Genomic DNA, 22865 nt, shown 5'->3' with positions numbered 1-22865 from the left:
TTATTATTTATGCAAAGAGATACATATTTAAATTGTACACACTTATTACTGACAATAATGTGTAATAAATATTAGCTATTAATATTCTTAAGTGAGATCATACATTATATATGGTTAAGATTAATTGCACATTATGTATAAAAAATGTGTATATATATATATATATATATATATAATTTAAGTGTCTCGATCGATCAATCATTTTCCTTGCAGAAGATGTTTCTTGAAAAATTATTTTTAAATTCTTTATTTATATTATGACCATTATTAATCTAACTGTAAGTATCTATTGAAGATTGTCTCGAGCGCATTTATTGTCGATCAAATTAGATTGGCTTATTGAGCAAAAAAATATTGGATTAGACTAAATTGAATTATGCTGAATATAATTTTGTGTTTGGTTTTAAAATATATTGAACTAATAAATAAATAAAGAATAATTAAATTTTAAATATATTAAATAATTAATAATTATAACATAAAATTTAAATTTAAATAATAAAAAATCAAATGATAGGTTTTTGTAAAAGAAATATCAATATATCCTCTATAAATATATAATATGAATTAATGGCAATTATAAATAATGTATCATGTTTTAACATAATAAAAAAATAAAAGTAGTTCAAGTAATATTTTAAACTAATTATTTTATTAATTTAATATAAATATTACTTTTCTAAAACTTTAAAAAAAATATTTATAATAATTTAAGGAAAATATGCTTTGTAGTACTATATTATATTTATTAGAATAAAGTATTTATTTATTTTTTAGTTATAGTCATTTTTAAATTTTTATAGCCTATCCATGATAACTCAATACTATACATTTTCATCTATTTAAATAAATAAAATTTTGATAATAAATTTATAAATAAAAATTTCATTCTTCCATTTAAATTGTTTTTATCAAAAATATTTACAAAATTAAAAACCATAAAAAGAGAGAAAAATTTAATCCTATCAGCATGGCGGGCCAAATATTGGACTACTAAAATTAAATTATTATTCTGTCTAGTCCAATATTTCTGTGCCCCTAAAATTAATACAAAATTATTAACTCACGTGTCTTTCTCTAATTCGTTGGACAGCGAAGAGGATGTAATTTTCGGACAGACGATCCTCAGTTAGCTAGCTAGGTTATTTGTGGACACAAACAGTGGCGGACCCAGAATTTAAAGTGAGGGGGGGCGTAAATAAATTTAAAAGGAAAATAGACGAGTTAAGTTTGTGTCTAGGACCATTTAGCTCAGAGCCAAAAAAATTACCCTTCATTTGCAAGACACCACATCACCATGGTGCTAAATGTTATTGATGCTTAATAAGAAATGTTTCTTCCTAATATATTGGCAACACGGTTCAAATCCCATAATAGGAGATTCAAATGTAAAAGTAGCAATAACAAATCACTTAGGAACAGTGGCGGACCCAGAATTTAAAGTGAGGGGGGGCGTAAATAAATTTAAAAGGAAAATATAAAGTGTAGTTAGTGGGATTTGAACTTTTACCCTCTAACCTATTTACCAACTACCTTAACCATTACACCAAAGTTAATCTTATGTCTATATATATCATCTTTTAATACAAATATATATTGTAACTAATTAAAATACATATACATTTTTTTCTTGGTTTTTTTTTTTCAGGGGGGCGACTGCCCCCGTCGCTACAATGTGGGTCCGCCCCTACTTAGGAATAATATATGTGCATGTGTGTGTTGGAGGAGAGTAAATTGAATTGTAAGATGGGAAAGTGTATTTTTTTATATATATTTATATTCAGTTAAATTTAAATAATAATAATAAAAAAATATTTTTGAGTTGAGTTATTATCTTCTTGTACATGTGATCTCGTTAGATTCTAAAAAAGACAAAGCAAGTTATAAACTTTAATGATCCATTTTTATAATCAAATTAGAAGAAAAAATAAATAAAGTCACAACCCCACCCCATGCATCTTCAGGCTCCAAACTACCAACCCCAATAACCCTTTTTTAAGTCGTGAAATTTGCTTACAACAAAGAAATTAATGATTCCCACCCAATTATTTATCTCTGTTATGGCTCCAAACCAGCACCACATGATCAATGTAATCTTTCAATTTCTGACTTTGTACAACATGTAATATGAATGTGGTGGATTATACTCTGATCACTTGTTATTATGATCTTAATTTCTTACAGAAAAGTTAATCCAAATTAACTCCATTTAAATGACATGAAGGAAAATAATAACTACATCTTAAATATTAAAATATATATATTTATATGTACAAGCTGTCAAACATTAATACACTCATGGGGTTTTGGTAGAACCACCACATTCCAACTTGTACAATGCTATATTATTTTAGGCTTTACAAGTGATATTATGTTATATGCAGATGTATATTCTTCATAAAATATTGTTTTATATACATTACCAAACAGATATGGTGGTATATATATTCTTATCATCATAAGGATCATGTCAGATATGCACTAGTGAGAGATATGGAACTATATAATATAAAATTTTCAGGTAGAAATATAACTGTTTGACTTTGTTAAAAAGGCAGAGGCTATAGCCAAGCCTAACAACACATTATTTCTTGGAAATTTTCTTTTCGAGGTAATAAAAGTTTTGTGTGAAAAGTGCTATAGTCTCCAAGTTTGTTTCCATTGAGAAAACATTTCTTAGTACTCAGAAAGTAATTTGGTCTTGCTCCTCAAATAACTCCAAAGCAAGAAGACTTTTACGAAGTGTATCCTTGTTGTTGTCTTCATCATCATCTCAGTTTATGTTTATGTCTCAAAATAATCTCAGATTATAATTAAATCTAATGTCACTTTCTTCCATTTAGGATACCCTTTTGCTTTTTAGTCCAGAATTGACACTATTGGGGCCAATTATATTTCAATCAAGGAAGCATATATATACAATTATACATAGCCCTTTCAGAGTCAATATTTCTAGATTGAGTGCAAGTATTGATTTGAATGGTTTTTTTGTTGCTATTATTATGATTGTTTTGGGGGGCTAAGAAAGAGAATCTAATGTGGGGTTGGAACTCTTTAGTAATTTAGTTTAGAACCTCTCCTTAAGTAGAGAGAAGACTATCAAAATTTCTAAAGCAAATCAAAATAAAACAAAGGGTCGTGTAGAGGAGAGAAGCAGATGAAAGAATTGAAGAGGTGGTCAGATTGTATTTATTTCATGATCAGCTCCAACCCATGGATGGTTGACACGTGGAGACAATGCTGCATATGCACATGAAAACAGTAATTATCCAGTTGTACAAAAGGACTGCTGGTAATTATATCACAATCAAAACACACAACTGTATTCTATAGTTACACTTACCTGGCGGACCCAGAATTTAAAGTGAGGGGGGGCGTAAATAAAATTAAAAAGAAAATATAAAGTGTAGTTAGTGGGATTTGAACCTTTACCCTCTAATCTATTTACCAATTACCTTAACCATTACACCAAGGTTACTATTATGTCTATAAATATCATCTTTTAATACAAATATATGTCGTAACTAATTAAAATCCATATACATTTTTTTCTCGATTTTTGTATTCAGGGGGGGCGACTGCCCCCCCTCGCTACAATGTGGGTCCGCCCCTGGACACAAACACACACACATATATATAGATATATATTTATATATATAAAGCTTATATAATATCTAGAGGATAGAGAGATATTTGTATATGTGTTTAATTTGGGTTCAATCAATATATCTTACAGCTAGCATTGCATGCAATTAATATATAAGCTTCGAAAACGTATAGGTTAATTAGCTCTTGTCTGTATTTGTAAATAAGAAGACTTTATTATATATGTATTGAATTTTATTATTATGTATTTTATATAAACTTCATTGTATTAAGTAATAATATTATTATTACTAACATGGTGAGAGTATTAGTAAAGAAAAGTAGTTTGAATGTGAAGAAAGGTGCATGGAGTAGAGAAGAAGACATTGTTCTTAGGGAATGCATAGACAAATATGGTGAAGGAAAATGGCATCTTGTTCCTCTTAGAGCTGGTATATATATATATATATATACTTTAAAACATTTATGTAATAATTTAAATGTATGTCTTGATTATATTAATAATTAATTTGTTGAGTACTATTTTTGCATGCAGGATTGAGTAGATGTAGGAAGAGTTGTAGATTGAGGTGGTTGAACTATTTGAAGCCTGATATTAAACGTGGAGAATTTGAGGAGGACGAAGTTGATTTACTTCTCAGACTTCATAAACTTTTAGGCAACAGGCAAGTATATATAAATTTATATATATATATAAATGCTTATATATAGTTAAGGTGGGCTAGAGAGTGAGGCGGCTGCGGCCTAAGCTCCAGACCGTACCGTTTTCGAGGCCCAAAAAATTAAAATTAACGTATACACAAAAATAATATAACATATAAATTTTAGTTCATGGATCAATAAATAATATACCATAAAAAATGTAATTTTTTTTTTCTTTTTCATTTTTACACTTTAAAACAGTTTTTTAGCATTTTTACGAAATTCTACATAGAAATTCTTATTACAACTAGCGCTACAACTTAAATTGTAACAAAAAATCGTATAGAAACTCCTATTGCAACTAGCGCTGCAACTACTTTAGAAATTCAAACCGTAAATTAAAAAAAAAATTAAAAAAATAGTATATAGAGTAATTCCCCAAAATAACAACACGTAAGAGAATATATAGATGTTAGGAACTTTGAGGTGTTGGGTTTTATTCTCGACTCAGTCTCAATTCGGTTATTTTAAAAACTATAATGTTTTACATACATATAAGAACATAGGGATATGATTTTGTCCCATGATTGTATTTTCACAGAATGTATTCCGTGATGTACGACAGCCGTTAGATGAGAGAGTTATTTGATCTGAGGGCTGAGATTGATCTAGGGGTCATTAGGGTTAAAAAATAGTAACGTACACTGACACTCATCTAATGTACCCTGAAACCCATCTAATGTAGCACGGAATACATTCTGTGAAAGTACATCACGGGGACAAAATTATATCCCCAAGAACATAATATGTACATAGTTATAATTATGGATTACTTTAAATTTATACAGAGTTTATTTTATTTATTTATTAGTTGACATAATAATATAATAGTTTAGATTATCTTTAACCCATTAATTCCCTAAAAAAAAATATAATTTGAGTAGATACACATTTATTACGCAGAGTGATTTGTAACAAATATTAACCATTTATATTTTTAAGTTGGACCATATCACTTTTAATTAAATGATTGAGATTTTTTTTTAAAGGAAAATCGACTTTATTAACCTTCAAAATCAGCTACCAAATGAGGTAGCACAATAGTTGGGACATTCCCCAAACTGAACATACGATCAGGATAACAAATGGAAGCTCTAGCAAATGAGCTACCATATTGGCTGACCGTTTTACAAAACATAACGAGACATTTCTCAACTCTTTCAGTAAACATTTACAGTCACGAATTACAATACCAAAACAAGATAAAATTTCTACATAACTGCGAATCGCTTTTACAATAGTATGACAGTCGGTTTCAAGAAAGGCATGCTGCCAGTTTTTATTATTGAGCCAACTCAAAACCTCCCTCATACTTAAAGCATCGACAAGTGTTGGGTCCAGCTTTTCATTGTAAATTTTCGTGAAGCCTTCCAGAAACATCCCCTTATCATCTCGAGCAACAACTCCCATTCCCGTCCGAGCCTCAACTTCAAATATTGCTGCCTCAATGTTAATCTTAACACTATTAACAGGTGGACAATCCAATACTCTGCACCATCACCCTTTTGAAGTTCGGGGCAAGGTGTTTCTATTTGAAAATTTTGAGCATCTCTCCATTGGTTAAGATAGTTCTTCGCTGAAGCAGCAATATCCAAAGCACTAACCTTTTTCTTCTTCCAAACGGTTTCATTTCTGGCGTTCCAAATAGCCCAGCAGAGAGTGGCTATTAAACCTCTTTTATCAGGCTCCAACCGCTCAAATATATCCTTCAACCAAACCCAAAAGTTAGCAGATGTGTGCCTATGCCCACTCTGTCCCGACAACATTTAATCTCCTGACAAGTGACTACACAATGGAAGATAGTCTCCTCCTCCACATTACAGATAGGACACACGGCATTTACAACCACTCTTTTGGTTAAAAGTTGACACATGGTAGGAAGACAATTAGTACCAACTCGACATACCATATTTTTAACCTTTGGTGGAATCTTCAAAGCCCAGAGCCGCTTCCAAAATCTCGTGATAGACTCTTCATTAGTTACACATCATTGTGTATAAAAATAATATATAATTTGAGTGTCACAGTTATTTCCCATATATTTTTTTATAAAGAACAAATATTATGTTTAGTACATTTTTTTTTATGAAATTACTCTAATTTATAATATACAGTAGTATTTCAAAGTACAAATTGGTAAAAAAAAATGACATAATTTTTGACTTACATTTTTTTTTTATAATAACTGAAGTGCCAAAATATATAACACATCAATAGAGATGCTATTAATAATTAAATATACATTATAGAGTTAGTTTACGTGGTAAAAAAATTATTTGTTATATGAGTTAAAATTTGTGTCAAAATTTAAATAATATTTATTATTTTAAATTTTTGCAAAAAGAAAAAGTCTCATTTAAATTTTTTTTCTTAGGTCTCTCAACACATTGAAACAGAGTTGTATATAGTTTATGAGTATTGCTATTGGGCACCAGTGGTGCCTAGCACCCTTAAGACATGTCGCCTTGCGATACTCCCTAAAAGCTATTATATTAAACTATATGTGACCCGATACTAAATTAGACCAATAGCGATATTGACACGTAGGAGGGTGCTTGGCACCACTGGTGCCTTTTAGCATTTCTCATAGTTTATATATAGGTACGTATATACATATCATTAAATATATTCTATAGCATCATTAAAGAAGAAAAAAAAAACCAAAGTAATGCAACGCTTAAGCCCTAGCCACAATTAATGTTCAGCAAATTGTATCATTTTGGTGTACTTTTTTCACTAATTTGGTACAAAATCTATTATTTTTTGTGCCACAAATTCAATTAATTCAATGGTTTAACACCAAATAATAAAAATATTTTGTTTTATAAATTCACATTTTTATATTATTTATATTAACAACCAATAATAACTAATTTATATTATAATTATGCATATTACAACAAATACAATTAATGATTATATACATATTTTAAAACAAATTCTACCTCACTTACATATGTCTTAGTCTTTTGTACCATATTTGTGTCATATCATAAGATCGTGAGCCACTGATGCATTACTAGTTATTGATTTCCTAGCAAGAAAATAGAGGCCACCTTTCAACTCTACTCTCATAACTAGCAACGAACTCTCTTCATGTCTTTCATTGAATTTCCTTCAATCTTGATGATACAACCATTGGACTCCAACTGATAATTTCTCCTTAGGTCAGGAACATATACCTTACATATTGTATGGTTCTGATCACTTCATCATGCATCTTTATTGTGAACCTATTCCTTTTACTTGGCATACCTTGTTATTGGAACAAACAACTTGTTAGGACACATATGAAATGAGCAACCAGAATCAAGAATCTATTCATTACCTGAATTTTCACTTGATACCACCACAACATCTGCTGAATCATACCCATCAGACACCACACCAACTTCTCCTATTCCTTGGCTTTTCTCTATGTTTTGCTTATTCTTTAGGTAGTAGCATTCAGACTTGTAATGCCTTCCTTTTTATTGTAATTGCAAAACTTTCCTGGCTTTAATTTTGACTTTATTTTGTGGCTCTTGTGACCCTTGTTTCCATTGTTCCCCTTCCCATATATCTGGTCTCTATTACCAGCTCTTCCTCAAACTATCAAAAGTCCCTCACCTCTTGGATTAGACCTAGCTTTTGATCTTTTTTGAATTTCTTTAGAGTTCAAACCAGCTTTAACTTCTGCTATTGTACAAGTAAAGTTATACCTTGATCCTCTTCTTCATGTTTGACACCTATTTTGTTTAATTCCAAGACGATTTTGTTAAAATCATCAAGATGCTTCTTGAGTTCTCTATAGCTTCATTCATTTGTAGTGTATACAATTTCTTCTACATCAGATATAGTTTGTTGGCCAGGGATTTCTTCAAATAAATTGCAGCAAGTTTATCCCATAAACCAATTATGAAAGCGGAAATGGCGGCAAAACCCCCAATACTTTTGTTTTGGTTTTACTAAACCCGCAAAACCCAAACACGGTTAAATTGCTAACAGTTTTCTAGTTTTAGGGGTTTACCTGAAGAAATTTGGATTTTGGGGGTTTAGTGAAACCAAAACGAAAGTATTGGAAGTTTTACCGCCATTTACTCATTATGAAATAATTGTATCTTCATTTGACACCTCTCGAAGTAATTCATCTCCAAGGCAGAGCATTGCAGCCTTCACTTCAATTAATGGTATTGAACTTCTCATCAACATCTTCTTCATTCTTTACTTCAGCTTTTGGAATAATGGCTTCATCAAGCCCTTGATGTACCAAAAGTGCCTTCATTTTGATTCTCCAAAAAGACTAAAGTCATTGTGTCCTGTGATCATCAACTTCGAACTTCACACTAGCGATTCTTGATACTTTCTTGAATTCTTTTACCAAGTTCTTGATGAATTTGAGATCATTGGCTTTGATACCACTTGTTGTTGTAGATTAATACACCAATAAAAGAACAAAATTCAAGATAAACAATAAAGACAATAAGAATCAAACATACAAAGAAATTAAAAACTGAATTAAGAGAAGGAGAAGAGAGTTGGGAACTGAAATAAGCAATACAACCTTCAACAATAGTTTCCTTTTTTATTAATCACCAATGTGCTTTACAATCCAAGACAAGAGCTTAGTCTAAAACACTTTCAATTTAGCTCACATGAGAGACATTAGTCAAATTAAAGTATAATGCACTCTTTAACATCCCTCAAATACACACAAATACAATATTTTGTTCAGTTAAAAAATGGATGGGGGTGTTAGACTTCTATTTACAGTACATAGATTAACACTAGGTGTTATAACAGAAAAATAACAGAAATTAAAGATGCAACTACTAAGTGTTGAGATGCAACTGAAAGACTGTCAGAATAGCTGAATCACACAACATGTAACACGTCGAAGCAGTGTCCTAAAACTTTCTCAAGTTTTATTTTGTCTTATGAGGTAACAACGCGTTTTGAATGGAGTTTGACATCAATGTGTTTTGTTTACTCATGCACGATTTGATTCTTCACTACAAAAAATCATACTTTTAGTCACAACTAAATTTGTGGAATAAAGATAAAAAAATTGTGATTAATTATAAATTATCAATATTGTGTTGTGACTAAAAAGTCTGTGGCTATAAGTATTAGTCACAAAAATTACAATTTGTTGTGACTAAATGTTCTTTTAGTCATAATATTTGTAGTGACTAAAACTAAATTAGTGATGTAACTAAATACTATGTTTTAGTCACAAATAGTTTTTTATTATGACTAAAAGTCACATTTAATCACAAAAAATTTATGTTGTGACTAAAAGATTATTACAAAAGGTAGCAGTTTTTTGTAGTGCTTGTTTAGATCCAATACACTTTGGCTGTCACTAAGGAACAAAATTGGGATCGGCCCCAAAATCTCTTGATAATCACTTTTGCCATATCAATACTTCCTTCACAACTTTAGTACAAGCAATAATATCTGCTTGCTTCTGATATTGATAAATCAACAATTGATTGAAGAGTTACTTTCCGGCTAATTGTGCACCCTTCTAACTGGAACAATATAACTATATATATATATATAATCAATTTGGAATCTCCTTATGCCTAAGTCACTTCCATACTCTAAATCTACAATTGTAATCAACTCAATCTCTCTAGCTATGTGAAACCACTTGCTACCAATCTTGCTTTCTGTCTTGCCTTTGTACTTGTTTATCCACTTACATCTAACTTGACGTTTACAAATAAAAACTTTTCTATCAAAATCCAAGTCTTGTTTTTGTCAAGCCCAATCTCTTCAACATAAGATCTTGGTTCATAATCATCACTAAGTCTTGTGGGGCCTTATCCCCTGCCAATCAGTAACTTTGAATATTTGTTTACCCACAAACGTCTCTTTGGCAACCCTCAGTTGGTTAACATGCACCAAACTCTATAAAATTCCAAGCCATTGGTCCATCTTTTCAGCCAATTCATATTGCATGGTTGTACGTGGAACTGTTAATTTACTAAAAAAACTTGCTACTTTTAGTGACAACTTTTTAATCACAACATAATTTTTTTGTGACTAAATGTGACTTTTAGTCACAACAAAATATCACTTGTGACTAAAACATAATATTTAGTTTCAAGTCACTAATTTATTAGTTTTAGCCACAACAAGTAGTCACAACAAGTATTGTGACTAAAAATACACATTTAGTCACAATAAATTGTGATTTTTGTGACTAATACCTTTAGTCACAGACATTTTAGTCACAACATAAGAATAATAATTTGTAATTAATCACAATTTTTTCACTTTTAGTCACAAGTTTTATTGTGACTAAAAGTACATTTTTTTGTAATGGTTAGGTGCCTAGAAATGCCAATTTACTTACAGTAGCTATTGAGTACATCAACACAAAATTCTTAACCATATTATCTGTTCTAAACTTTCTAATTTTCTTGACAATTAATTAATTGATTTTCAACTAGAGTAGTTCTCCAGCTATCGTTTTATTCTTGACACTTAATAATATAAACCAATATGGAGTAATCATCATTCAAAGATTAAGATATAATACAAAATGCCCTTGGTTTTATAATGTGTGTACCCTAGCTAGTACAAAATTTGACTCTTGTTGATTTGCCTAAAATGCACAGTACTGCCCAAAAAACTCCAAATCTTGAATCACATCATCTTCAGATAGTCATTTCTTGGTGAGAACTTCTAAACCTCTTCTGCTTTTTTGTACCCAAGTCATTTGAGTTAACTGAAAAAACTTGTATCCTAAGCCCATCAACTATGATCACCAATAATATGGGTTAATACAACAAAAAACTATACAATCAACGCAAGTTTTAATAAAGTGAATAAAAAGTAAATGTACTAAATAAAAAGTCTAACAACCTATTGCTGAGTTTGGCAGCCTTTGACACTGCTAAAGCCATGTTATTCGTGGTGAAAGTTTTCTTGCAAAACATAAACACTATTCGTGAAACGCCCCTTTATGATTACCATTGACCCTTCGATAATTTTCGAGAGAGCATTTCTATTAGGCAATTTTATGGTACCTAACACTCATTATAGCAATTTTTTTATATTATTTATTAAATCAAAATGTGTAGGATCCAATATTAATTTTGCACCAATAGCAGTATGCCAGGTACTTCTTGTTGTGTGCTTGGCACCAGAAGATGCCCTTAGCATTTCTCTTTTCAAGAGGCCTCCTACCTTGATTGAATACCCATCTTAATTAAGCATGGATGAGATTTCTTGTAATTTTCCTTCACTTAGTTGAATCTTGAACGATTGAATGATTGTTCCACCATCAATTCTCATATACTCACTGAATTACATGCATGATATATATCTATCTAGCCAGACATACTTAGGAACACCCTGAATCTATCACCTAATCTATAAATCTTAGTAGCTAGATTGAATCATCATAGATCATTTGTCAAATTCATATTTTATAATTATTATAATAATATAATTTTTGTTTATTTGTTTTGGATTTCATCAGATGGTCATTGATTGCCGGTAGAATCCCAGGAAGAACAGCTAATGATGTGAAAAATTATTGGAATACTCATCAGAGAAAAAAGATGGTTATTAATATTGATATTCATCAAAGTAGTAAACTCAATAATAATAATAATAACCATGATAAAGCATGGTCCAACATGGTAACAAAGCCTCGTCCAACTCGAATCATCAGAGGCCAATTATCAGCCATGATGAATAATAATAAACAACCTGTTATAGATCATGACCAAACAAGTAATAAGAATTATTCTTGGAGGGAATTATTAAACAACAATATCACAGAACATGGTGACCAAATAATTCAAGGATATATAGAGAAACCCATAATAAATAGTGGTTTGGCTAATCATGATCATGTAGTTTCAGAATGCAATGATTATTATTTCAGGGGCAATAGTACAAGTGATGATCAATTTGTCAATAATGATCATGACTACCACAATTTTTTGACAGACTTCAACATTAATGACATCGACATTCACCTTTGGGACCTTTGAATTATTAATTACTATAGCTAGCTATATATATAAATATATATATATATACATGTGTGTTTTATAATTTATAAATCATAAACTAATAATTATATGAATGAATAAAATTAAGTTATTGTAATATTTTGTCATTAATTTTGATGTAGTATGTAAGGACGACTATTTTCATATTAATATGAAAATTATTATTATTATTATAAATGTTTTGAAGGTTCAAGATGGGTTGGTCAATTAGAGAAACAGGAGAAGCACAGAATAATTTAGTTGTTGTTTGTGGAAGCTTACTTAAGTCAATTTCAAAAAGATTAATTTTACAGTTATTTTTAAGTGTCGTTCAAAGAAAGTACGTGGTCATTATTTTGGTGGTTGTGGTTGTATGATATAAACAATTTTTTTTTTTTTTTTTTTTTTTTTTTTTTTTTTTATCAAAGAAGATTTCCATTAATGAAAACAAGCTGATTACAAACAGCCAAGCAACACACCTACTATATACTCTCAGAACAGTACTTCATTAAATATTTTTAACAAACTCACAAATAATTTGTTCTCGCTAAGACAATTTTATCATATCAGTTCCAAAAAAAGGGGTTTAGGAAACTGTTTTTAACAATAGTATAATATTGTATTATTATCGGTTTGTAAGACTAACGCAGGCCCGGCCCTGAGCATAGGCGGGCTAGGCCTGTGCCTAGGGCCCACCTATCCCAAGGGCCCAAAAAAAATATTTACCTTTTAAAATTATACTATTTTTTTTTTACTAATTTTGAAAAATACTATATTTTTTTTAAATAAGGGCCCAAAATAATTTTTTTTTCTGTGGCCCACTAAAAGTCAGGGCCGGCCCTGGACTAACGCCTGTACTACCGTCCCAAAACATGATGGAATAGGTATTGGTTCTAAAAGGTCACTAATGACCAATATGCGACCGTTTTAAAGGGCCGCTAAAAATAGGCAACTGTTGTAAACAAACACTACATTTATACTCGTTGGTTTTGAACCCACACACCCAAAAAAAATTGTAACAGATTTGGTTTCTAGCAACACCAAAAAATGACCAAAATCAAACAACCCATACAAATCTTATTAAGTATTAAATAATTATATTTAATGTTTGGTTACAGAGATAAGGCTATTTCTAATTGGGTTAGCTGTATACTCTAGGATTGAATATCTCCCCTATATAAAGTCTCTTTTATTGTAACATTAATCAATGATAATCACAATAATAAAAACATATTCTTTTCTATCATGGTATCAGACTTTCTCCTTTAGGAGACCAAGATCCACTTTTCACGCTTCCAGATCCAGTTTTCACGGATCTCACCGGATTCCATGGCACGCACTCACCGAATCTCTGCTACACCCGATCTTCCTTCAGCTCTTCTCATGCCTCTATTTCCGTCATATCAGTAATGTTGTGGCTGATTCCACCACTGCTCCCATGGTGTCTCCTCCTGTCCAAGAAACATTTCCACCTACTGTTGATGCTCCAATCGAGCACGTTGCTGAAGCTTCAGATCTCCAGCACATCGTTTTGTCTCCATCTTAGGGCATTTGGTCCTCTTTAGCCATTCCACCTCCGATCGGAGCCACTTCCATGGCTGCTCTGCCTGTGTCTTCAAGATCCATTCCCCCCGTGAATATTGGTAATGTTCCTCTCACAAATCCTGGTTCAAACATTGCTGATCTCGGTTCTTTACAACCATCTTCTCACGATCGTCCAGCCAACAAAGATAATCCCTATTTCGTTGACTCTGGTGACCATCCCAGTTTGATTCTTGTGACTCCACCCTTGTCCGCCATAACTTTCAACAATGGAGTCGGGGCTTTCACTTAGCCCTCAGAGTTAAGAACAAAACGAGTTTTATTGATGGAACTCTTCCACAACCTGTTCCTACTAGTCATCTCTTCCATTCTCGGATCCGCAGTAGCCAAATAGTAATGTCTTGGATATTCATTGTGTTTCTTTGGATATTAAGAGCAGTATATTGTTTCTTAACACAGTTCATGAGATGTGGACTGAGCTCACTAACTGTTTTAGTCAAGGGAACGAGCCTCATCTTTTTGATCTTCAAGAATCTCTTACAAATTTACGACAAGGAGATGAATCTATCACTGCGTATTTCACCAAACTTCAGGCTATATGGGATGAGATCAATGAGCTCTGACCTCGTCTCCTTTGCACTTGTCAAGCCTCCACTGATAACGCCAAATTTCAGAGCTAAGAAAAGGTCTTTCGGTTTCTCACTGGCCTCAATGAATCGTACCAAGCAGTTCGTGATCAAGTGTTAATCATAGAACCCTTCCCATCTCTTTCGAAAGTGTTTTCTACTATCATTCAGCATGAGCAAAAAAAGAAACTTCACATCCTCCCGAACCTCATCGCTGCCACTTCATCTCAGACCTTAAATCCTCCTCGCAATAAGATAATGCAACCTTTTTGTACTCACTGCCAGAAACCAGGACACTTGAAGAAGAAATGCTATGTTCTCTATGGTTTTTCTCCCAGTTATTTTGACAAGCGCAAATGTGACTCTTCACAGTGCTCCACTTCAGATCGGGTTTCTCTCGTCAAAGGTCCGACTAATAATCAAGCTTCCGCTTTCCATTCTATCTCAGACAAACTTGCTTCGCTGCAAGAAATGATTCTCAACTTACTCAACAGATTCAACATGCTCAACAGGCTCAATCAATAATTGATGTCAACATTCAATTAGCATCTCACCTCAATGGTACATATGTATCTTTCTCAAATAATCTCTAGATTGTTTGTAGTGGGGCTACCCACCATGTTTGCTTTGACAAAATATGTTTTACTTCTTTTGATACTATACCTAGTGCTTTGCACATTACATTACCTACTGGTATAAAAATCCCTGTTAATAAATCTGGTGTTGTCCACATTAATGCTGACTTTTGTTTAACTAATGTGCTTTTTGTACCTGATTTTTAGTTTAACCTCTTGTCGGTTACCTCTATTGTTCAAAATGAAAAATATTCTGTATTATTCTCACAATCTAGTTGTTCTATTCAGGACACGAATCAGAATCTACAAATTAAGATTACTAATCGCGTTGGACAACTCTTTTAGCTCTAACAAGAAAAAAATTTATCATGTAATTTTGTTCAAACTAGTAGGTCTTGTAATGATGTACACAAATGGCATTTATGCTTTGGACATCCCTCTTTACGGATTACTAAATCCTAGAATAAAATTTTTCATTTTAATGATTCCGACTCATATTTGTTTCCTTATCATGTATGTCATTTAGCTAAATAAAAAAGGTTACCCTTTAATTCGGCTGATAACATGGCTCCTACTACTTTTGACTTAATTCATTTGCATATTTGGGGCACAATGCATAGAAGGTTATCAATATTTTTTAACTATTGTTGATGATCACACTAGATTTACTTGAGTTTACATGCTTAAAAATAAATCTGATGTCAACACTATCATATCTCTATTAAAGGGATACGATGTGATAATGCAAAAGAACTGAACTTGTCCTCTTTCTTTACAACCAAAGGCATTCTTCCTTATCACTCATGTGTTGAAAGACCTCAACAAAATTCTGTTTTTGAAAGAAAGCATCAACATATATTGAATGTCCCTCGTTCTCTTGCTTTTCAATCTCGTTTATCTCTAGGATATTGGAGTTGTTTTATTCAATTGTTGTATATTTAATGAACTACACACCATCTGTTTTACTTCACTTTAAATTTTCTTTTGAGTTGTTGTATAACAGGTTACCTTCTTACGACAATCTCCGTATCTTTGGTTGCCTTGCCTATGCTTCCATCTTGGACAACTGAAGGCATAAATTTTTCCTGAGATCTTGGGCTTGTGCGTTCATTGGCTACTCGGCTAGTATGAAAGCTTATACTCTACTTGATCTTGAAACTCATCAAATATTTCACTCTAGAGATGTCATTTTTTATGAACATATTTTTCCACTTAAAAATACATGTTCTTATGACATTATCGATGCTTTTTTCTCTAACACTAACGTTTCACCTAGTGGTCCATCACAGGTTCCTTCCAAAGATGTTGTACCAGCGCCTATACATCTTACACCAATGCCCAAACAAGTGGGCATTCCAGCCACTTCACATACAGCAATACTGCGACCACCAGCGGCTGTTTCAGGCCCTCCAAGTGGCCCCAACATCACAAAAAAATTTGGAAGGACGATTATCCGTCCACCTCATCTCCAAGACTATCTTTGTGAGTTTTCTACTTCACATCCCATGTCAAATTTCATCTCTTATGACAAGTTTTCTCCTAGTTTTTGTACTACCATTTTAAGTGCTTATTTGGTTTCTGAACAAACTAGTATATTCCCAAGCTTCTAAATCTGCCGTGTGGGTAAAAGTAATGGATACTGAAATTGTTGCACTTATAGGCAATAAAACTTGGACTGTTGTCTCTCTTCCTGCTGGCCACCATTTCATTGGCTGCAAATGGGTATATAAAATAAAGTATAATGCCCAAATTTAAACTCAAAGATCTTAGGCCTTTAAGGTTTTTTCTTGGACTAGAGGTTGGGAGGTCCACCAATTGCATTTCGGTCTCCCAAAGGCCATTCATCTTACAACTCCTAAATGACACAGGTTATATTGGTGCCAAACCCGCTTCCACCCCAATGGAACCTAACACTCATCTAGGCAAGGACACATGGGAGTTACTTTCTGACCCTACAACCACTACTACAAAAGGCCAAATTCGCGACAGTCCCAAAAACGCTTTTTTTGGGGACCCGTCGCTAAAAAAATTATCTGAGTGTTAAAAACCGTCGCCTATATTGTACTATAGGCGACAGTTTTTAACACTCGTAAACAATAGGCGACGGGTAATAAATGTAGAGAAAAAATTAAAAAAAAAAATTGATGCACTATTCCCCACGGTTTAGAACCGTCGGGCAAAGTATTCGCCACAGTTTTAAAACGTGGCTCATTCTTTGCCCAACGGTTCAAAACCGTCGAGTATATGGTTAAAAAAAATTAGATTTTTGCTTCCCCCCATTTTGCCTTATTATTCCCTCCATTTTGCTTCCATCTATCAAACCCTCACCCACTCACTCATCACTCCATCTCCCTCTCTCGATCTCACTCACTCTATCTCGATCTCGGTCACTCTATCTCCCTCTCTCGATCTCACTCACTCTATCTCCCTCTCTAGATCTCTCTCTAACGGTGACGGAAATCACACCACCGGCGACGCAGCTCCGCCACCCCTCCACTGCCGAGAGCCCCTCCTTCAACCTCAGATCCGATCATCGATTTCTGCTTCAGCTCTTGATACTCTGGTATGCTCTCTCTCTCTCTCTCATTTTTCAAATTTTTACAGATTTAGTTCATGGCAATATTAAGACTGCCAATATTCTTCTTAAGATTTTCACAAATTTGTTTTCTGAGCTTCCCATTTTAATGGGGGAGGTTATTTTTATGGTAGTCTTTGTTCTTCTTCTTTAATTCCAAGTATAGAAATGCCAAATTCTGAACTTTAGCTGTTCTTGTATCCCAAAATTCTCAGCTACTAACAAAAGATTGAACATTTAAATTTCCCCTTTTTCCTAATTTTACATTCTTCTACAGTAGCAAAAATCTCCTCACTAATCAACCAAATTAAGGCATTTTTCTATTTCATGTTTATTGACCTATATTAGGAGATAGAATTGGTGGACTAATGATTTTTTTGTTTTTGTTTTCCTTTCAGGAGATAATGTTGAATACATGACTAGCTTCACTGAGAGGGACGCCCGCACAATCAAGAAGAGCAAGACAGGTTAGCATTACCCTTTTCTTACAACTCAATGAGATAATGTAGATTCCCAATAAGGTGGGTTCTTTTGTTTTTTTTTTCTCCTTCCTAAGTCCTTTTAATTTTTTATTTGTTGGTTTTTTTTTTTAATTCTGTTTGCATATCGAGAAAAAAAGCTTGGAAAAAAGTGATTTTTTTTAATTATCTCAAAAGTTTTGGTTTAGATTTTACGGAGATAGTGGCTTTTGAGTGAGGTTTAGTTTGTTGTTAATCCAAAAAAAAAAAAAAGAGTGAGGTTTAGTTTGTCTTCTTTTGTTCTTTTATTCTGTGATTGGAAAGCAAATAAATGGAGACGCAAGCTTCAATTTTTATCAGTTAAGAGACTGTGGAGAGAGATTGGAAGGTCTAAATGAGATGTTTGATTTGCAAGGCCACTCTTAGGGTGTCTAGTATTTTATGTCCATGTCTATGTTTTCCTTTTCCAATTCAAACAATGACCAACAGGGTATACCTTTTTGTCTGTGTAAATTGGCTCATGACTTCTGAAAGTCATTTTTTTTCTTCTTTCAGTTTTGTACAAATTGATTTCTTCAAGTTATAATCAGTTTTTCTGTGCTTTTACATCCTTTATTTGTGTTGTAAATATATATTTTTTTATTATTATTTTTTAATGTTTGACACTAGTGTTTTTATAAATTGGGATTATACGCATGTGTTCAGAAAAACTTAAGCTTGAGAATATTCTTGCAAAATAGTTTTTATCCCCATTTTTGATTGTCTTGTTTTCTTTATTTAACTTTTTTTGTATTTGTTGTGTTTGATATCTTCTTCAAGTAATTGTTAATATATTGTATATCAATAACTTTTCTTTTTTTTCTTTTTTCCTTTCACTTTTATTTTTACCAAAGTTTTTATTTTTATTTTTCGAGGAATTCTTTTTTCACCAAGATTTATGGTGCTATGATGTAGATGAGGAATAGTAGGTAAGAAACTTTGGCATATGAAAAATAACTAAATACATTACAGTTTCATAATGAATGAACACTGCAAAATAATTGAAATGTTCTACACAACTTAATTTATAGAATAAGTAGTAAATTATAGATAAAGTAATATCATCATCATTAGAAAGAGTCGTATATATAATTTGTAATCATAATATTCTATAAAAAAAAATGTAATCTTAATAGATATAATTCAATGTTTTTAAGTGTGTTTTCCATATATATTAGGAAAAAGTACTTTACATATAATTTCTTAATGTTAATTATTAGTCCATCGTATTTTCTTAAGATGTGACAAAGTTTTTCTTTTCTCAACTATATAGTAACTAGTAAATAATTTGGATTTTGCCGTTGTTGTTTTAGAAAAATGTAAATTATTCATATAAAATAAATTATTTCTTTTATTAAATGATATTTTCTATGTGAGACATTATACTCCAATATGGAAGCATTCTTTGTGTCTTGGTTCCCCAAAACTACTCATGTTGTACAAAAGGAGCAATAAACCTTGACTTGTGCCAAATGGGATTTTTAGGAGCCCAACCTATTGCAATCTGGTGCAAGTATGATATCCAATTCTTATTAAACTTGAAAATTTGTTTTGAGAGCTTGTTATTAATTGTGTGTTTTTAACAGGTTTTTGAAGGAACGGTTGCTAGATGTTAATGGATTAAGTAGACTATATGCATTTTTAAATCCTGGGGCCATTGCCTCTGATGCTGGGGATTATAATGCCCGTTCTCGAGCACTGCGCAAACGTATTCTTGAAATTGATAATCCGGCTAAATGGATTATTGCCCCCTACAACAATTAGTAAGTAAATTTAAAATTTATAGTTTCATAATTTATAACTCTACATAATTTATGGTTAATCTAACATGTTTGTTTGTGTAGTAATATGTATCATTGGATGGTTGTACTTATCCAACCAAGTACACATACAGTAGCGTACTTGGATTCCAACAATGGATATGTACCAGAAGATTTAAAATACATTGTTAACACGTAAGTTCTATACATGCCTAAAATCTTAAGCAATCTGCTAACTTTATCCTTTTCTTTTGTTGTTGATTAGGACATAGTAACTGCATGTAGACATAGTAAATTTATCAACCAAGTGTTAAGAACCAATGCATATTTATTGTACTTAATATATGTGAAGATTGAATATGAAAAGTTTTGGAAAGAGAGAGTAAGAATGTTTGATTTCTTTTGTGGCTGTTTAATTATATATCGATTCCTCTAGTTATGAATGTGAGACTCATACAATACTCTATTTCTAAATTTGTAAGTAAAGACACATTAAATACCACCAAATTTGTTTTTTTTTTTCTTTCTTTTCCTTATATACATATTAAATACAATTATAGGTGTTCTGAATAAGTGTGTGATATTTTATATGCTAATTTCACTTTTTGTGTAGGTCGCTCAACATAGTTAATAAAAGCTTAACTAACCGCAATGATCGTCCCATTGAGTGGATAACTCCGATATGTCCACAACAACCAGACGGGAAGCAATGTGGATATTATGTCATGAAATTTATTGAGAGTTTCATGAACGAAGAAGATCCAATACGCCGAGTGAGAGAAATGGTAAAATTTATCTTCTCGTAGTCATTATATATTACACAATAATACGTAAACATAGTAATTATAGTCTATTGTAAGCTTCTCTTTCACTAATTTCGCGGTAGTTAGCTAGGACTTAGTATATAATGTATAAGGTCTTTTACTAATTAATATGTAATTTCTTTCATTTTTTTTTGCAGGGTAAGAGCGATCCGTACTCAAATGACGAGATGAATATTTTGCGTGATCAGTGGATTGAATATGTTCGAGCACAAGCAGTGCGACAAGGGCTTTTACAATGATTAGTTTCTATTTTTGTTTATACTTTATCCTAACTAATTAGTGACAATATACAGTAAAAATTAATTAATGTAGGGAAAATTTTACTATGTAAAACAGGATCTGTTTAACTTTCACTAATGACAATATATATACTTTATCCTAATTATTTTTTTCTTTTTCTTTTTTACAATCTAATGACGGGCAAAACCCGTCGTTGAAAAATACGAAATTTATAATAGATTGAAAACATTATATGCCACGGTTTAAATCTGTGCTTAAAACATTATATGCCACGGTTAAAAACAGTGGCCTATAGTATAGGCTATGATTTAAAACTGTGGCTTATACTAAAGGCCACGGTTTTTACCTGTGCCTACAACATTATAGACCACGGTTTTAAACTGTGGCCTATACTATAGGCCACGGTTAAAAACTGTGGCCTATAGTATAGGCCACAGTTTAAAACCGTCGCCTATAGTGTTTACTATAGGCGACGGTTTTAAACCGTGGCCCATACTATTTTCCCGACAGTTTTCAACCGTCGTTAATTTTACCCAGTTTTCGCGACGCTCGTATAGGCGACGGTTTTATGAACTGTCGGGAATTCTTTGGCCGACAGTGTAAAACCGACGGGAATTTGGGATTTTTTAGTAGTGAACTTATAGAAGTTTTATTGGAAAGCTTATTTACTTAACCATAACTATACTTGATATTCTTTATGTTGTCAGCAGGTTAAGTCAATTTCTTTTGGCTCCGCGACAACCTCATCTTCATGCCGCTCAACGTATCCTTCAATACTTGAAGGGCTCTCCGGGCCAAGGATTGTTCTTCCACCTTCTACCCAACTCAAGGCCTATACTGAGAGTAACTTGTTTGTCAATGAAATACAACTTAAAGTCTTTTTTGATGCTGACTGGGGCACTTGTCCCGACACTCAATGCTTTGTTACAGGTTACTGCATCTTCTTAGGAGATTCCTTAATTTCTTAGAAATCTAAGAAACATAACATTATTTCTCGATCATCCATTGAAGCCGAATATCGTGCCATGGCCAACACTACTTGTGAAATACTATGGTTACTTGCCTTATTGAAAGACTTTGGGATCACTCATTCACATCAGCCGTTATGTAATGTGACAACAAAGCTCCCATTCATATTTTTGAAAACCAGGTTTTTAATGAACGAACCAAACATGTGGACATTGACTGCCATATCGTCCATGAACGAGTCCAAAGTGGTCAGCTGAAACTCCTCCATGTCAACACCAAGCACAACCTTGCCAATCTCCTCACCAAGCCTCTTTTTCCATCTCATTTGAAGAATTTATTTTCCAAGATGAATGTCACAAATTTGTACACTCCATCTTGAGGGGGCATATTAAGTATTATATAATTATATTTAATGTTTGGTTATAGAGATAAGGCTATTCCTAGTTGGGTTTGGTGTATAATCTAACGTTGGATATCTCTCCCTATATAAAGTCTCTTTTATTGTAACATTAATCAATGATATTCAGAATAATAAAAATGTACTCTTTTCCATCAAATCTCGTCCTCCTTAACCATAGATCTAGATTATACATATATATATATTCATAAATATCCAAATCCAAAAGATACATATATATTTATAAATATATTCATAAAGGGGGATGCGAAAGAGATGGCAGGGAGCTTGGACCGAAGACGTGACCAGCGATGAAGGGAGTCGATCCAATCAAATCTATCACACCCAAGAATTGCCACCAACAAAGAGAAGGTCTTTGAAATGCCACTACAAGAATTGGAAACAACAGTGAGAAGAGTGAACAGAGAGAGAGAGAGAGAGAGAGAGAGAGAGAGAGAGAGAGAGAGAGAGAGAGAGAGAGAGAGAGAGAGAGAGAGAGAGAGAGAGAGAGAGAGAGAGAGAGAGAGAGAGAGAGAGAGAGAGAGAGAGAGAGAGAGA

General features: G+C 32.5%; 2 protein-coding genes and 1 non-coding gene across 3 annotated transcripts; all 3 read left to right on the top strand.

Annotated features, from left to right (window-relative positions):
• Positions 1 to 3662: 3662 nt before the first annotated feature.
• On the top strand, positions 3663 to 12519 carry LOC115695758 (transcription factor MYB1). The gene is made up of 3 exons (XM_030622841.2): positions 3663 to 4037; positions 4142 to 4271; positions 11783 to 12519. The coding sequence occupies exons 1-3, from the start codon at positions 3902 to 3904 to the stop codon at positions 12300 to 12302; spliced, it is 786 nt and encodes a 261-aa protein (XP_030478701.2). The 5' UTR covers positions 3663 to 3901; the 3' UTR covers positions 12303 to 12519.
• Positions 12520 to 19619: 7100 nt separating this feature from the next.
• Positions 19620 to 21083, top strand: LOC115719919 (uncharacterized). Its single transcript, XM_061118417.1, has 3 exons — positions 19620 to 20072; positions 20491 to 20662; positions 20839 to 21083. The coding sequence occupies exons 1-3, from the start codon at positions 19966 to 19968 to the stop codon at positions 20938 to 20940; spliced, it is 381 nt and encodes a 126-aa protein (XP_060974400.1). The 5' UTR covers positions 19620 to 19965; the 3' UTR covers positions 20941 to 21083.
• A 222-nt stretch (positions 21084 to 21305) lies between these two features.
• On the top strand, positions 21306 to 21441 carry LOC133039559 (small nucleolar RNA ACA64). Its single transcript, XR_009688697.1, has one exon. It is a non-coding gene; the product is annotated as a small nucleolar RNA ACA64 (small nucleolar RNA).
• Positions 21442 to 22865: the final 1424 nt, after the last annotated feature.

This window comes from Cannabis sativa, chromosome 6, assembly GCF_029168945.1.
Source record: "Cannabis sativa cultivar Pink pepper isolate KNU-18-1 chromosome 6, ASM2916894v1, whole genome shotgun sequence".
NCBI lineage: Eukaryota > Viridiplantae > Streptophyta > Magnoliopsida > Rosales > Cannabaceae > Cannabis > Cannabis sativa.
The sequence above is the reverse complement of the archived record's forward strand: the minus strand, read 5'-3'. Positions and strand labels throughout refer to the sequence as shown.